The sequence below is a fragment of the Sminthopsis crassicaudata genome, chromosome 3, assembly GCF_048593235.1.
Source record: "Sminthopsis crassicaudata isolate SCR6 chromosome 3, ASM4859323v1, whole genome shotgun sequence".
Taxonomy (NCBI): Eukaryota; Metazoa; Chordata; class Mammalia; order Dasyuromorphia; family Dasyuridae; genus Sminthopsis; species Sminthopsis crassicaudata.
The window spans coordinates 57,586,917-57,597,846 of record NC_133619.1 but is presented as its reverse complement, the minus strand read 5'-3'; the positions used below and the strand labels follow the sequence as shown (position 1 = coordinate 57,597,846).

The window sequence follows — 10,930 nt, the reverse complement described above, 5'->3', positions numbered from 1 at the left end:
GTGGGAGGAGGAGAAGGAAAGGAGAAGGATAGGAGATGAGGAAGAGGGGGAAGAAAATGAGAGAAAAAAGCAAAGCAAGAAGACTGAGAGACCAATTTTATACTTTATAAACACTTTCACTTTATAAATTTTACTTTATAAACTTTATAAACACATTCAAGGAAAAAAAATTGTCAAAACACCAGAATCTCTTCTTGGCCAGTAGTCCCCAAACTCATTCAAATTTCACTACAAATTATTTAAAACTATTTCTTTACTCAGCAACTTTAGTCATTGTTTCCACTGGAAACAATCTTTATTGAAGGTAAATATGGAAACTTATGAAATGAAAACATTAGTTTTGTAAGATTGGTGAATAAGGAAGAGGAAAAGGGGCAGATGAGGCAGTAAAAAGTTTCCATTACACACCACCTTATGAGAAAAAAAAAAGGAAAAGTTTTAACACTATGTGGCATAAAGAAAGTTTTAAAAAATTTAATAATTCCCAAGAATGAGCTAATGATCCAATTTTCAGAAAAATTTGGCATAGACAATTTTATTTCCTAGGTCATAAATTTGAACTCCTTTTATTGATTCTGCAACCTCCAGTCCACTCAGGCTTCCTATGTCAATGGTATTCAATCATTACACTAGAAAGACAAATTAAAAAGATGGTAACAATGAATTGTGGATCAATTTCACACATGGAAAAGGCCGGGGAGCTATTTCTAGGAAGGCACAATGGGAACCGAAGTCTTCTCCCTGCTTCCCAAGTCGGATCCCTTACAGACATTCTGTAATGGATTCTAAGGAGCTAACCACGAGGGATCAGAAGCCTTTGCAATTCACTTAATAAGCAGAACCAGAACTAGTCAGCCAAAATTTGGCTTTTGGGTTTGATACTCTTCTCTTTAACTTGTGTTCAAGAAAGAGACATGATGATGTACAGCAGTGGTGGGCAATTAAAATACAAAAGGGGGCCAATAAACTGTATGTAAAGATTCCTGCAGGCCACATATTGATTTAGTTTTAAAATGTAATATTATCTGTGTTTAATTATATTTTTATTTGATAAATATTTTTCAATTTCTTTTAATCTAGTTTGGGCTTCTCCCTTAAGGAATGCCACAAGTCATGCACATTGGCTATATAGTTGATAACTCTGTTATAAGGGGAAAGGTCTTCTCAATTTGAGAACAATTTTTGGCCATGAGTATGAACTTCTGTTCTTTCCTCTTCACATTGATTTTTTCCTATATTGGGGGAAAATTGGGAAAGAGTATGTTTTTATGAAGTTCAAAAAATTGAAAGAGTGAGCCATCAGAGAATGAGCCATCAGAAGGTCTGGAAGCCAGAGTCCATTCTGAGATTTATTAGAAGTCAAAAGCTGAGGAGCAAAATTTCAGACATGGTCCATTAAGACAACGATAGAAACGAAGGCTTATCTACCCATCAACCATACCACATTTGAAAGTGAAGTCGGTAGGATCAATGTTATGTAGACATTCATTACATTGACTGAGCCCACCTTTCTCAAAAACCAAAGTGATACAGGAAAGAGTAGCAATATTAAGTGAAAGAGATGAAAATGGGTATCCTTGCTTCACCCCTAAATGTATTGTATTAGGTTGTAATACGCCTGCCTTCTGGAGCATCATATTCTAACCCCTCTGGTTCTTTAATGTGGAAATTACTAAATTCTGTACAATCCTGACTGTGGGTCCACATATTTACATTATTTCTTTCTGGCTGTTTTGCAATATTTTTTCCTTGACCTTGATCTTTTTTCCACTCAGCACTTTCTTCATTGAAAAATTTCAAATTTTCTTCTTTTTATTTTGTTTTATCCTATCTTAATGTTTTGTGGGAATTATTGGCTTCCACTTACTCACTTTTAATTTTTAAGGAATTCTTTTCTTCAGTGTGCTTTTGTAGCTCATATTCCATTTGACCATTACTATTTGATGAATTTTTGCATATTTTTTCCATTTTGTTTCTTTTATAAAGTTTATCCCCCCCCCCATGATTCTCTTGTATCACTCTCATTTCTTTTCTTAATTTTCTTCTACTCCTCTAATTGGCTTTTAAAAAATCCTTCTTTTTTAAATGTAAATTATTTATTAATAGAAAAGGCCAGTAAAGATGTTTATTTCTTTTTGGACACACCCACAGTGTGATCCCTGTGGCTTATAGTCTTGATCTCGGACTCAGAGATCTCCAAAATGCTGAAGTTCTTGATGTAACTGAATCTTCTTCAGTCATTTCAGATCCTCATCCAGATCATTGGCCAGAACCTGGTTATCTTTTCCATCCTTTTTTCCCTTTAGTCCATTAAGGAAACAAGTCTAGAGAGTTGTATTGTTGAGGATTCTGCACGATGGTGATTGCCTGTTTTACACCATCTTCAGTGAGCTTACTAGCCCTCTTGATGAGGTCAATATCTACTTTCTTCAGAACTATATGAGCATACTTTCAATACACACTCTTGATGACTGTGAAGGCAAAAACTATTTTCTACTGTCCATCAATGTTGGTGCTGAACATTCTCAAAATGGCTGGAACTTTTCAAGAATTTATCAGAGACGTGCCTGCAATGGCAATGTGAGAGCTTTCTCTGGAAACCAAAATCCTCCTTAAGTTCTTCCAGGATTTCTTTTTGGACCTAAGACCAACTTATATTTTTCTTTGTGGCTTCATATGTTGATATTTTGTATCTTGTATGTAGCTATACGTATATATGTACATGTTTGTTGCTATATGTAGCTAGCTTGTATCTTGATCTTTCCTGATACTATAGTAATTTTCTTTTCTTTTTAAAAATATTTCTTTTTTTAATTTTTAAAGCTTTTTATTTTCAAAACATATATATGGATAATTTTTCAACATTGACCCTTGTATAGCCTTTTGTTTCAGATTCATCGCCTAGATGGCCAATAATCCAACATGTTATATATGTTAAAATATGTTAAATCCAATATGTGTAAACATATTTATACAATTCTCTTGCATAGCAATTTTTCAAAGTCAAGGTTTTTTCTTGTTCTGTTTTTGTTCATTTTTCTCCCTATTTTGTGACTTGATATTTTTAATGTGAGAGTTGGCTCTGCTCCTGGTACCCTCTCCAGCTTCTTGTGTGGGGATTTGGGACCTTGGTGCTGATTTTTACTGGATCTCAGAACCTAGATGCTGATTTGTCCTGAAGGGAAAGCCTCCTTCCTGGCTTGTATTGGGGTGTGGAGCCTTTCTGTTGGCCTCCTGGTTATGTGATTTCACTGCTGAGTGATCTAGCTGTTGGATGGCCTGTGGTCTTGCTACCCCGGTGGAATCTTCCTGTTGGTGAGCATAAGGGGCAAGGCCTCACCCTTGTTCAGTAGTGGGGACCAGAAGGTTGAATCACCAAGGTGAAGCTTCTTGGAGTTCTTGCTTGCATCCCTTATAGCTGGGTCTATCTGCTGAATTGCCATGGGGCTCAGAACCTCCCTGCAAGCCTCCTGCTGTGTGGTCTACCACTCTCTACCTTCTTCCCCTCACACCCCAGTGAAACAGATCTTTCCTATTGGGATCGTCTCCCTTTTTATTTAAAATCTAATTAGAAATACTGAATTGGGTGAGTCAAACAGTTTGAATAAAGTAAAAATGAGATGTTTCTTCTTTTAAAGAAAATAATGAATGCTAAATTTTTCCTGATGTTGGATTTATATGAGCAGAAACAAAAGATCATCTTGTAATTTGGAGAGCAAATATGGGTTTGGGGTAAAAAAATAAAATCTGCCAATGGAAATTACTAGGAAACTTGGCCACATATTCTTCAATTATGTATCACCTATAAAGTTCAGTGTCTCAATTGGTAATAACATTTTATATTCACTAATTGTTCAGAAAACCTATGAAATTAGGATAGTAGAAAAGACAACCTCTTAATGGATTTACCAGATCAAGAGCTTATTTATTCCTTTCCATGTTCCCTCAGGTCATTCTCCTGCTGTTGAAATTTTACTCATACTTTAAATTTCAGCTCAAATACCATCTTTTCCTCTGATCTTACCCTGGCACCTCTCTCTACCTCCCTTCATTGCCACTCCTTCCCTACTTAGCATTCCCTATACTCGAAAAGGAGGAAGTATCCTTTCTTCCTCAGAATTCATCATGCCTTTATTTCTAATTTTTTTTCATCCTTATCATTTGATATGATAATTATTTGTACATGGCTCCTACTGACAACTAGATTTTGAGTGACATGAGAGCAAGGACCATGTCTGACTTGCCTTTGTATGCTTCATAGTATGTAACAGAATTCTCAGGCTTAATTCTATAGATGTTTGCTAAAGTCCCCAACATGCCTCACATCTATTGGAATAAACTGAAAGCACAGAGTAGCAACCTTTTAGTAGATAGAATATGTATGTTCTATACTAGGAAGATACACAGAACAATTCCTATTTCTTCCACTGATTCCAATTATGAAATCAGAGAATTGCCATTCCAGGAAAAAATGAATATTTAAAGACTAAAAATATAATTTGGAGATTAAGAATGTTAAAAAATTGAAGAATAAAGTAAGCCCTTCTTATTTAAAGAGTATAAATTTTTTTCAATTTAAACAACATATATAATGCTTCAAAATAAAAATGCTGAACTTGAAAAAAATCCAACATAGGCATTCTGAAATATTATTATTATATGGGATTAACATGACATGGAAACTTTCTAATTTTGTGATTTTTTTTCAGATGTTTAAAATTTCTTGAACTATTTTCACTTCTAGTTTTAAAGCTTTTTTTTAAAAAAAGCTTTTTATATACTATTTTCTATCTTCCTTTGAATCCAAGCTAAGAGGTTAAAATGCCTAATTCTGGCTTCTTAAGTGTAATGTTGCAGAGAGTATAATGTAAAGCAGAAGGAGAGTGGTCCATGGATGGAGGAAGTGGAGTTTGGTCATCTTCTTAACTCTCAGGCAATCTCCAAATTGTGCTTGTTTCTCCCCTTATTATAAAAAAAGTCCCACAGGGTAGCCATAAGTGCTGACACCAGGACTTCCCTTCTGCCTTTGGCATGGCAACTGTGGAGGAAGAAAGCCACATATATTCCAGCTGCCACTTTGGTATTTTTAGCCTAGACCTTGTTATACTGGGCTAGAAGCCAAGGCCAATGCCCTGGCCAAGATGGAAAAGGACCAGAGAGAGGCTGACAAGTCATGTAAACACAAATTGTAAGATAACACATGCCCAATGTGTTCCCAAAATTATAAAATCTTGCAACATTGAAATATCAAATCCTATTTTGGGCCAACCTATATCAAGAGATATATCTTATACTAATAAGGTACCATGGAATGTAATTTCAGAGGAATTGTTTCAAACCCCTGTCTTCATGTACAAAAAACCACAACTCTTGATAAATAAAACATTATTTAATGATTTTTTAATCTAATTTTAGACATGGCTTATCAAATGTACTTTAATCAACAAAGGCATGTATTTAAAACATGGCATATTGATGGAGAAAAACCAATAACAGACATGGCCTTTAAAAATTAACTTTACAATTCAGTAGGTTGGACCTTAAAAGTCTTTAAACCTCAGTCACAGATGAATATTTAAGTTCAGTTTTACGATGAAAAAAATTGAAGGTAAAATTGAAAAGAGTTTCTGCAGACAAGACCAAAATGGCACAGTAGACTCTAGAGCAAACATGTTACTCCAACAGGTGTGAAGGTTGATTCTTGAAACCACTTTAGGGAAATCCTCTGCCACTATTTGCACTGAGACAATTTTGGCAGAGTAAATATTTTTATGGTACTTCAAAGGAAACCAATGTCCTCATTTAAATGTTCACAGTGGTTTGTTCAAGATGCAGAAATTGACATTTCCAGGTTGTATTCCCTCAAAGTGCAGCATTTGAAATAAGTGCAAAGATTGAGTACATTGTGCTGTTTGAAATGCAGAAGGGGCTGCCAACCTCCAGCACTCTACTACTTGCTGAAGACTTGATTTGCCAGTTTATTTTATTTCAGTAATACAAATCTAGGCACATAGTGACAAGCAATGTTTAAAATCTCTAAAGACTGGTCATCCTTTCCTTCTGGATATTCTGAAGATTAGAATACTACTACCGGTCCAGATAAATAATTTGAAAAATTATGAATAGTTATTGTAAATCATGAGTAAAAGTCATGCCCCTAACTGGAATGCTTCAAAAGCAGCCCCCAAAACTCAGTGAATAGGGACTGTTTCTTTTTATTATATCTGTATACCTAGGACATAGTACAATGAATGGTATGGAGTAGATTAATAAATGCTTAGAGAAGGATTGGTTTTAATAGACCTAGGGTTTAACATGACTGCATTTCACATCACTGGCTCCCAATTCTGCAATTCAGATAAGTATGATTAGAACAATAGATCTTTAGAAAAGACATATGGAATATCTGTGAAATCTGAGGATCTAAAAAATTGTATGTTATACAAAGAAATCTGACTTTAAAACCAGGTTGTCATTTTGAGACTGCACGAAGATTTGAATCTAAATGCATTTCAATTTGCAGCAACATGTGCCAAATTCTTTTTTTAGTATCAAAGCATCTTCCAGGCTTTGCTTAACACAGGACCCAGAGCTGCTCTAGAGGCTTCTTATATGCAGTGGAAAGGACCAAAAATTCATTCTTTGAGCCCCAAAAGACATAAGAAAAAGGTAGTGATGGGAGGTGAAAGGAGATGACAAATGTTGGTTCTGATTTCCTTCAGGGGAGTCTGGAATTCTTGTGATTCCAAAGGATGTTTGTGCCCAACCAAGGGTAGGGGCAAGGAGTAAGGAGTCAGTATCTTTCAAAATAAATGAGGCACCTGCACCTTTGAAGAGCACCTCACTGTGCTGTGTAGTTAAATTGGAACAAACTAGAATAATTTAGTACATCTTTCGGGAGATGAGTAACAGAATGAACAGGGGAAAATCTCATTTCAACAAATAAGTTTGTGGGTTTTAAAAGCACATAGTTATTGGAGGAACAGTGAATGGATCCAACCATTCTGGAGAGCAATTTGGAACTATCCTCAAAAAGTTATCAAACTGTGTATATCCTTTGACAGGCAGTGTTTCTACTGGGCTTATATCCCAAAGAGATCTTAAAGGAGGGAAAGGGATCCACATGTGCAAAAGTGTTTGTGGCAGCCCTCTTTGTCGTGGCAATGTAGTGCCCATCAATTGGAGAATGGCTGAATAAGTTATGATATATGAATGTTATGGAATATTGTTGTTCCATAAGAAATGATCAGCTGCATGATTTCAGAAAGGCCTGGAGAGACTTACAGGAACTGATGCTAAGTGAAGTGAGCAGAACCACGAGATCATCGTACACAACAATGGCAAGATCATATGATCATCAATTCTGATGGATGTGGCCATCTTCAACAATGAGATGATTCAAACCAACCAACTGTTCAGTGATGAAGAAAACCATATACACCCAAAGAGAGAACCATGGGAACTGAGTGTGATTCACAACATAGCACTCTTTCTGTTGTTGTTCACTTGCATTTTGTTTTCTTTCTCAGGTTTTATTTTTCCTTCTTGATCCAATTTTTCTTGTGTAGCAAGATAACTGAAAAATATGTGCACATGTATTGGATTTAACATATTTAACATGTATTGGACTACCTGCCATCTAGGGGAGGAGGTAGGGGGAAGGACGGGAAAATTTGGAGCAGAAAGTTTTTAAGGGTCAGTGTTGAAAAATTACCCATGCATATGTTTTGTAATTAAAAAAAACTTTAATAAAAGAAAAAGAAAAAAAAAGCACATGTAGGAATCAGATTCTCCAGTCCCAGTTTTTTTGTCTGTCCTTCAACTTCCCCTGTTAGGCAATTAATCTGAGGCCAGTCTTTAGATTCAGTCAATCCATCTGTCATTGCTACACCTTCACTCAGATAGCCAACTGAGAAGAGTTTTGAAGATAAAATGCCGTGCCTTTTTGAGATTCTGAGGATCACTGAATGGGTTTTTAAACATCACTTCACAGTGGGAACTATCTGAAAAGTGAAAACATTACAATTGTCAGTATCTTTGTTAATTAGTGTTTCATGTAAAACAGCTAGCCAATATTCAAAACAATGAAAATCAAGGTGAGAGAGTGGGGGGATGCTTAAGCCCTTAGCTTTAGTGAACATGATTTTTAGCTTCCTTGGCTAGGCAATATCATAGTTCACAGAGTTCTGGGTGTGGAATGAGGAAGAATTGAGTTTGAATTCAGCCACAGTTAAACATATTGCATGTAGTTCCTGCACTTAGCCCAGCACAGTAGAATATAACTGTTTGACTAGTGTGTGGCCAACACACACTAGATGTTTAATAAGTGTTGATTAATTGAAATGGCTTGAAGACATCAGACTTCTATTAAAGTGTCTAAACTTCACCCTCTGGATCTTGGGGATTTTGGGGTCTTTTGTATTTGTTTGCTTGTTTTTTAATATGCAACTACGCTTGAAAGGGAGAAGGAATCAGATTTTATCAACTAACATCATAATGGGAATTTGTTGTCTACTAGCTGGAAGCAAATCCTTATGGGGATGGTAAGTAGAACTGAAGGAGTAGGGGGGGAAAGAAGACTGCAGGAAAGGAGAAGAGAGATGCTAAAAGGGGAAACAACGGGGCACTAAAAGCTACATAATCCCCTTCTTAATTTTGCCTATTGAGGGGGTTACATTTAACTTACAAAAATGCAGCTGGATTTTTTGGCTAGCATCTCTGAACAGACAAAGGCTCTAGCTCTTTTATGAGATTCAGTATGGCAAAGGGAAAAGAATACTGAATTTAGTCATGGGATTTCTAATTCTAACTCTGTTCCTTGTGACACTGAGTAGATCATTAACCACTCTAGGCCTCAGTGTCCCTATTTATAAAATCAGGAGGTCGTAACATTTCTGGTTCAATTTTCAAATGATTCCTATGGCAATTTTTCTTTTCTACTATTTGGACATCACTTCTTCCAAATTCTAAATGAAAGATAATAATTACAATGAATTTCTTAGTGGATTTGATATTAATACTCCCTGCCCATTTTAAAAAACATTTTTATTTAAGTTTTGTTTTCCAAATTCTATGCCTCCTTCTCTGCCTACCTCCCTCCCTGAAACAGTAAGTAGTCAGATATAAAGTTATACAAGTTCAATTATGTAAAAAATTTTTCATTAGTCATTTTGTACAAGAAGACTCAAAAGAAAAAAATAAAAGAAGGTTAAAAATTATCATATTCCAGTCTGTATTAAATAAATATATGTTCTTTCTCTGGAGGCAGATGCTTCTTCTTTACTTCTTTGGAATTATCTTGGATCATTGTATTGCTAAAAATAGCTAAATCATTCACATTTTTATTGAACAACTTTGCTGTGTATAATTTTCCCCTGGTTTTGTTCACTTCGCTATGCATCAGTTCATGTAAGTCTTTCTAAGTTTTTCTGAAATCATCCTGCTTGTCCTTTCTTATAGCACAATAATATTCCATCAAAATCATATACCCGATCTTGCTTAACCAGTTCTCTATTGATGGGTATCCTTTTGATTTCCAATACTTAGCCTCTACAAAAAGAACCACTACAAATATTCTTAAACAATGATGTTCTTTTCCTTTTTTTGACATGTCTTTGAGATACAGAAATGGTATGCTGAATCAAAGGGTTTACACAGTTTTGTAGCCCTTTGGCAATTGTTCCAAATATCTCTCCACAAACGTTGGATCAATTCATAACTCTACCAATATTACATTACTGTCCCAGTTTTCCCATATATACTTCAACATGCAACATTTTCCTTTTTTTGACATATGTGCGTCTCTCATGGTTTATTTTAAAAGAAGTTGCAAGCTGATAAATCATGTTCACAACTCATTAGATATTATGGTGATAAGAGGTTTGGGAACTGGTACCTGAGAACAATATCATCAATTGTAATATCTAGGGATCTAGTGACTTTGAATTGTCTAGCACTAACATGGCACAGGGCATCTCAGTGACACAGTGGATAGAGTGCCAGGTCTGGAGTCAGGAAGGCTCATTTTGTTGAATTCTAATCTGACCTCAGACACTTTCTAGCTGTGTCTTACCCTGGGAAAGCCACTTTACCCAATTTGCCTCAGTTTCTTCATCTGTAAAATGATCTGGAGAAGTAAATGGTAAACTACTCTAGTATCTTTGCTAAGAAAACCCCAAATGGCATTACAAAGGGTCAGACATGACTGAAACATTTGAACAATTATGATACAAACTTGGCACCAAATCAAGAGGGAAGGAATAATAAACAAAACTCAACAAAGGCAAAAGGGATTTTCTCTTTTTCATTTTCATTTTCATCCACTATGTATTATGAACCTATTATTGAACCTGAGGCATCATGCTAAGGGGGAGAGAGCAAGGCTCCAGGCAGGAAGACAAAGTCAAGACCTGCCACTGACCCTCCTCATGCTTCTAGGCTAAGATGACAATTCAGTCCTCATCTGTGTCTGATCCTTACTCCCAGCCAGCACAGGGCTTTGCACATTTGTTTTACCAGACCTGCAATTTTACAGGCTTTGGTAATGTGAAGAAACTCCCCTTACCAATACAGATACTCACCTACTCTTGCAACCTGATTGAGTATGATTGTAAGCTTTTTCACAACAGAAAAATAGAAAAGAATTCATATGAGAACATTGAACTTTGAAAAATTTTAAGTTATCATAAAGCATAAATGATAATCTTTCCAAAAATGGGGTTTAAATTTGCCCTCGATAGACCACATATAATCTGAATTTATATCCCATATAGAAACATAGTAGACATTGAAGATAATCAGACTTAAAAAACTATTTACATTTATATTCATTTCAACAGTTCACAAAATAAATGAATTATTTTTCTAATTGTTGGAGTACTAATAATAAATACCTGTAGTACATTATGGATTATCTGATGGAAAGTGAAGA

General features: G+C 35.6%; 1 protein-coding gene across 2 annotated transcripts in view; it reads right to left on the bottom strand.

Moving 5' to 3' along the window:
- Positions 1 to 7,725: 7,725 nt before the first annotated feature.
- The window catches only part of LOC141560429 (putative serine protease K12H4.7), a 29,677-nt gene continuing 26,472 nt past the window's right edge, over positions 7,726 to 10,930 (bottom strand). For both annotated transcript variants that reach the window (XM_074298589.1, XM_074298587.1), the window contains exon 9: positions 7,726 to 8,003. In XM_074298589.1, the coding sequence (XP_074154690.1) occupies positions 7,894 to 8,003 (110 nt within the window). In that variant the 3' untranslated portion in view covers positions 7,726 to 7,893. The remainder of the gene's footprint in view (positions 8,004 to 10,930) is intronic.